Here is a 7,113-nt window from a genome sequence, read left to right on the forward strand (position 1 = left end):
TCCACACCACTCCAGTCCATCAGTTAACACCGATGAAAGTGAATGGGTGCCGCCAGAACGAACACACCACAATAATCCACACCACTCCAGTCAATCAGTTAACACCAATGGAAGTGAATGGGTGCCGCCAGGACGAATACACCGCAATAATCCACACCACTCCAGTCCATCAGTTAACACCAATGGAAGTGAATGGGTGCCGCCAGGACGAATACACCGCAATAATCCACACCACTCCAGTCCATCAGTTAACACCAATGGAAGTGAATGGGTGCCGCCGGAACGAATACACCGCAATAATCCACACCACTCCAGTCCATCAGTTAACACCAATGGAAGTGAATGGGTGCCGCCAGAACGAACACACCACAATAATCCACACCACTCCAGTCCATCAGTTAACATCCGGAGAAGACAAAAGCTGCGTGGTTTTAAGAAACAAACCATAAAAACGTTTGTTAACACCAAGCAAAATACAAATACATAATAACACTTCCTCCAGTGATGTTTTATCAACTCATTCTGGCGGCACCCATCCATTGCCGGGCAAGTGACGTAATGCCACTGATGTAGAAATGAACTCATCTACGTCTCGGGTGGCCTGAGGGTGAGTACTTTTTCAATTTGCGAACCGCTCCTTTTAATCTGAGAGATCGCGCATCCTGTTCACCAGGCGTACTGTTTTTAAAATTGTGGCGCTGCGCTGAATCACTTGTCCGGAGTGAAATGTGTTCTGAAGCAAAATCGGCTGAGTAGCAGAGATGTGCAGAACTGCCGCCCGTCCGGTGCCATTAGCTGAATAAAGTGAGACAGCGAGAGTCGCTAAATGATCCATAAAGCAAACGCAGCTCAGAGATCTGGACAAGCATACGAATGACTCCGGCGGGAAATTACCACTCGCTTCTTCAAACGATTAACACGTCTCACATCTCTTCGTGCAGTTTGGCCCTCATGCATTATTTCGAATGATTTTTTTTTCGCTTTGTCTTTAGTGCAGATGAACAATTGCATTTAAGCGAACTCAAACCAAGTGGAAAGAAAGTGGAAGTTCACCGCTTAGAAGTTTTTCTTTTGTCAAATGATCAAATGTGCTTCGTGCGGTAAAGCGGGTGTGATTACTTTACCCGATCACAAATCCTGTTTTTACTCTCCCGGAACATTTTGTTTTGTCTTCGTCCGCGACTCTGACGGCTTTTTACAACAATATTTAAAACAAGATTCCCGCAATGTCTTTTTGTCATGCTCAGCCCTAAAACACTGGATGTGGCTCTTTTGTTCAGTCAAACGTCCTCAAGTCATTATTACATTATTAAACGTTATAGTTTTAAATGAATTGTTCAAATGACTCACGAATTGGTCTGAATGAGTCATTCGTGAATCGTTCTTAATTAAAAAAAAAAAAAAAATTAAAGGTCTTAAAAGGTTTATTCTGTTTACAATTTATTTTCATCATATAATGTCATAAAATAGTTAAATTGTGCCCCTTAAACGCTTTTAAAATCATTAATTTCATTTTAGAGTGGAAGGCAACCAAGACATGTTGTTGACCACTTAATTTAGATTACATTTATTTCATTTTGATGCATTTAAAAAGGACGTGACTGGCGTTATACATAGTTATGGTTCTGTACTGGGCTATCTGGGAATGTCTCGAGACAAATCTTATCATAAAGCAGACTGTAAGAGGGGTGTTTACTCTAAGGTCCGGTGAGTGGGCGGGGGTTTGTCTGTATGTGCTCTAAACTATAGGACCGAACTGAGCCGATGAACACCGGTGGGTTTGGCTCTGCGCGCGTTACGCGCCGTGACTGAAACCCGAGGAGGGTATAAAAGGCTTTGAGCAGCTCCTCAGACAGACGAGGAGAGGCATTTGGAGGTCTGGGTTGCGCGGGCATTAGATATTAAGTACAAATCGACAGACGCTTTTTAGCCAAAGTAACTCCAAATGTCTCCTTGAAAAAGTTTGGGTCAAGGGCAACATGGAGATGGTTTATGATTCAGCCCTTGCGGGATTGAAATGTCTAACCTTTGGGTTACCAACACAGACGTTTAAGCACTAGGTTTCGTCGCGGAGCAGCGCGCAACGGCACCCGGCGTTTCCATTTACGCGCGTCGTTCTCCCGCTTTTGGCACAATGGCGCACCCCGGCAACGCGTCGCACCCCGTCAACTCCACGGACCCGTTCGGGCGCGACGAGGAAGTGGCGAAAATCGAGATCGCGGTGCTCAGCGTCACCTTCGCGGTCGCCGTGATCGGGAACTGCAGCGTCCTGGTGGCCATCCACAACACCAAGAAGAAGACCTCCCGCATGCACCTGTTCATCAAACACCTGAGCCTGGCGGACCTGGTGGTCGCGTTCTTCCAGGTCCTCCCGCAGCTGTGCTGGGAAATCACCTTCCGCTTCTACGGCCCGGACTTTCTGTGCAGGATCGTGAAGCACCTGCAGGTGATGGGCATGTTCGCGTCCACCTACATGATGGTCATGATGACCCTGGATCGCTACGTCGCCATCTGCCACCCCCTCAAGACCCTCCAGCAGTCCACCCGGAGGTCCCACATCATGATCGCGGGCACGTGGATCAGCAGCTTGCTCCTCAGCACCCCTCAGTACTTCATCTTCTCCCTCAGTGAGATCCAGAACGGCTCCGAGGTGTACGACTGCTGGGGTCACTTCATCCAGCCCTGGGGGCTCCGCGCCTACATCACCTGGATCACGGCGGGGATTTTCCTCATCCCGGTGATCATATTAATGACCAGCTACGGGTTCATATGCCACAGCATCAGGATGAACATCAGATATAAGACCAAGAAGACGCCGGCGGACGGCGCGCACAAGAACGGGCTGATCGGGAAGAACTCGGTGAGCAGCGTCACCACGATCTCCAGAGCGAAGTTACGCACCGTCAAGATGACTTTCGTCATTGTTCTCGCCTATATCATCTGCTGGGCCCCCTTCTTCACCGTGCAGATGTGGTCGGTGTGGGACAAGAACTTCAGCTGGGATGGTGAGTGAAAATGACGCGCGCGCCGTGAAATGCGCAGTCGCGCGCTTTATAGCTTTCTGCTCCGTTACGCGTATCATATGCCCTAAAACGTTCAAATAGTTCATGCATATTAATATTTGTCTTGCTTTTAATGTGCACTTTTTTAGTAAGCTTCATTTCATTACAGACCATCGTTGCTAATGATCAGCGGTCTAATGCGTATTCAGAGTGACCTGAGGGTATTATTATATTAATATTTGTAGCACATGCAGGGCAATGCTTCGTTTAAATCGAGTACTTCATTACATTGTTAGCAAAAATGATGCTGTGTAATTTTATGCGAAAGATCGCGTTTCTAGCATAGCGTTTAATATACGCTGAGCAACTTTTTATAACATAAATATGTTAGGTATTATGATTTAACGTCTGAAATGTCATGCATTTGATTCATATTTTCACATATATCAATGTTGACAATATGAGCAGATATCTTATTTCTGCCTGATCTGACCCTATTTCTTGAATTGTTCAAATTATTTATATTGAAATAGAATTGGGGCATGAATGCAAAATATAAACCGTGCCCTATAGATATGATATTTATTCTGCATTAATTTATTAAACGTGCGCATGCTTTATTGTGCTGTATAATGAAACTGCTTTCTAAAATACCAGGATGTTTTCTGATAGGTTTAAATTTAAAACGCAACAAATGGCTTCTAATGGAAAGAAGTGCTAACGTGTTAAATATAGTATCTCTGATATGCTTCGTTTGAGCATCGTTTGAGAAATGAAGTCATGAGACCAGAATAGTGTGTCTAAACAGAACAGCTGTGGATTTATGAGGTGTAAAACTGTCATTAAAATTCCTCGCGAGCTGGAGGGATGTTTAGTTTACTCACTTCGCGCCGTTTTCTCATGGTCACGTGGTTACGAGGCAAAGTGCTTTATTAGTTTAGTCATGCATTATTTTATACTAATATTACTAATATTTAACACCTTGTTTGGAAGGATTGAAAACCTCTGTGTTTGTGTGTATGTGTATGTGTGTGTGTGTGTGCAAATATATGTATATATGTGTGTGTGTGTGTGTGTGTGTGTGTGTGTGTGTGTGTGTGTGTAAATATATGTATATATGTGTGTGTGTGTGTGTATATATGTATGTGTGTGTGCAAAAATATGTATATATGTGTGTGTGTGTCTGTGTATATATGTATATATATATATATATATATATATATATATATATATATATATATGTGTGTGTGTGTGTGTGTGTGTGTGTGTGTGTGTGTGCAAATATATGTATATATGTGTGTGTGTGTGTGTGTGCAAATATATGTATATATATATGTATATGTGTGTGTGTGTGTGTGTGTGTGTGTGTGTGTAAATATATGTATATATATGTGTGTGTGTGTGTGTGTGTGTGTGTGTGTGTGTGTGTGTGTGTAAATATATGTATATATGTGTGTGTGTGTATATATGTATGTGTGTGTGCAAAAATATGTATATATGTGTGTGTGTGTCTGTGTATATATGTATATATATATATATATATATATGTGTGTGTGTGTGTGTGTGTGTGTGTGTATTTTAATGAATTAATTTAATAAAAGTATGCCTTATCTTATAGAAAGAACTATTAGTTTACTACACTAGATATATAAAATAACTTTTAATGTATTTTATACTTTATATATATTTTTACCTGTATAAATAAGTCTGAAGATCTTGAAAAATGACCATATAATATCATTCTTTTTATAAACACCTTTTAAAAGTCGATCTTTAACTATATTCATATGGCTAGAAGCACTACACTTTTTACTGCTGTAGTGGTCCTCGGTTCTGATTGGCCGATGCAGCGACTCTAGATCCTGATTGGATGACGGATGTTCTAAGCTGCTGATAAACGTTACTATGTTAATCCCCGTCGCCGCGTCGCTCGCGGAAAGAATTCTTTTGACTGTTTCCCGGACAGCATCTTCACTTCACGGTTGTTGTTTCTGCTCGTAGATTCGGAGAACACGGCCGTCACTCTCTCCGCGCTGCTGGCCAGCCTGAACAGCTGCTGCAACCCGTGGATCTACATGGTCTTCAGCGGGCACCTCCTGCAGGACTTCGCTCACTGCTTCCCCTGCTGCCACAAGATCCAGCAGAGCTTCAGGAAGGAGGACTCGGACAGCAGCCTCCGGAGGACCACGCTGCTCACCAAGATGGCCAACCGCAGCCCCACGTGCAGCTCGGGCACCTGGAAAGACTTCGAGCACTCGCCCAAAAGCAGCAGGTCGGCCCCGGCCGAGACGTGACTCCACCGAGACTCCAGACTGAGACGTGAAACACGCTCAGGAGATGCGACGGAGCTACTCGAGAGTAAACACGGACTCGGAGGAGTCTGGAGCTGCGAAAACCAATCGATCGTTGGGGGATGATTGTCCGTATCTGAGCACCGTTTGAGATCTTTGATGGAGGCTTTGGCGCTCCTCGCTGCCGTTGGGTTCAATCTCCATTTGTTGAGTCTCACTGCTGTCGGAGAGGAGGTCTTCTTGCTGAAAACTGATTTTTTTTTTTAAAAAAGAAAAAAAGCTATAAGGACATTTACAGTACCGGTCATGCATTTGGAATAATGCGTAATATTGAGGAAAAAATCGAAATGCTCGACAAAGCTGCATTTATTTGGTAAAAAAAAATGGAAAAATGGGGAAACGTTCATATTTTAAGGGAAATCGCTTTATAATAAACATTTAAACATAATGTTATGAACACAAATGGGAGATTTATTCATGCCATTTAATTATATAAAACAAAAATCATATATTTTGTGTGAATATATTGTAAAATATATATATATATATATATTGTAAAATGCAATTTATTTCGGGGATCAAAGTTGAATTTTTAGCATTTTCAGTGTCACGTGATCTTTCAGAAATCAGTCGAATGCTGCTCAAGAATGTTTCTGATTATTTCGAGTGTTCATCTGATTCATATTTTTTGTGATAAACGCGGCACGGCCTTTTAATGAATCCTTTTATTCAGCAAGGAGCGAATTAAATGGAGCAAAAAAGACATTTATGCGACAAAACGTATCTATTTTATATATAAGCGTTTATTTGTTTATTAATTTCACTCCACCAAATGTGTTTTGGGCATCAAGTTAGAGCGATCAATGAAGGCCGATGCTAAAAATCGAGATTTGATGACAGGAAAAAAATTACAATTTAACACGTATTGAAAAAGAAAATTGTTCTTTTAAATTACAATAATATAAAGAAATTTAACAGCATTTTTTGATCAAATAAATGCAGTCCCGTTGAGCAAAGGAAACATGCTTTTAATAAATAGCACACACAAAAAATGTATTTATTTTTAATATTAATACGTGAAAGCACTTGTGTTTTATATCCGAATTTCGCATGCTTTGCAAGCTCTCGTCCCGCGCTGCTCGTACAGATCGATTGTCCATTAAGGAAACGCTGGGAACATGGAAAACGCCGTAAATCTCTTTAGGGACTGTGGCACAATGAGTCCAGCGAGGCATTTCCTGCGATAAGCGTCTACTTGAGCCCGCCGCTGGATTTATTTTGGCCCCGAGTGCGCGCCTCTCTCGCCAAAGTAAACCAGACACCTGCTGCCAGGGACGGAGCCGAGAGCGAGCGAAAATACATATCGGTTACCAGACGATGAATGAACGGTGCACTAAACAAAACATAGGAAACGGTCCGCTTGGTGAAATGTTAGCCTCACTTTGGCGAGATTCGTCGCTTAGCTCGATGTCTTCACACGAGCGAGCATGCCTCCACTGCTCTTTTCAGGTGTTTTGATGTACGCGTAAAGAGAAATTGTGTTTAATGCGAGATATATTGGGTTTGTGTAAATATTTTATATTATAAGTTGTAAATAAATGACAGTGACAGACGGCCTTGTGTATTTTTTTAAAGACAACTTTGATACGTTGAAGACCATTTGTGCCATGGATTAAAAAAATAAAATAAAATTAAATAAAATTAAATAAAAATTTAAAAATTAAAATTAAAATTAAATTAAATAAAAAAAAAAAAATTAAAATAAATAAAAAAAAAAAAAAAAAAAGTAATTTATCCCACGGTTCATACTTTTCTTCTTG

At 41.6% G+C, this 7,113-nt stretch overlaps 1 protein-coding gene across 1 annotated transcript; it reads left to right on the plus strand.

The window, feature by feature from the left end:
• The first annotated feature begins 1,843 nt into the window (after nucleotides 1-1,843).
• avpr1aa (arginine vasopressin receptor 1Aa) lies at nucleotides 1,844-6,906 on the plus strand. The gene is made up of 2 exons (XM_043228724.1): nucleotides 1,844-3,005; nucleotides 5,004-6,906. Exons 1-2 carry the CDS (start codon nucleotides 2,135-2,137, stop codon nucleotides 5,294-5,296), a joined length of 1,164 nt encoding a protein of 387 aa, XP_043084659.1. The 5' UTR covers nucleotides 1,844-2,134; the 3' UTR covers nucleotides 5,297-6,906.
• The last annotated feature ends 207 nt before the right edge of the window (nucleotides 6,907-7,113 follow it).

Source organism: Puntigrus tetrazona, chromosome 25 (assembly GCF_018831695.1).
Source record: "Puntigrus tetrazona isolate hp1 chromosome 25, ASM1883169v1, whole genome shotgun sequence".
Classification (NCBI taxonomy): Eukaryota; Metazoa; Chordata; class Actinopteri; order Cypriniformes; family Cyprinidae; genus Puntigrus; species Puntigrus tetrazona.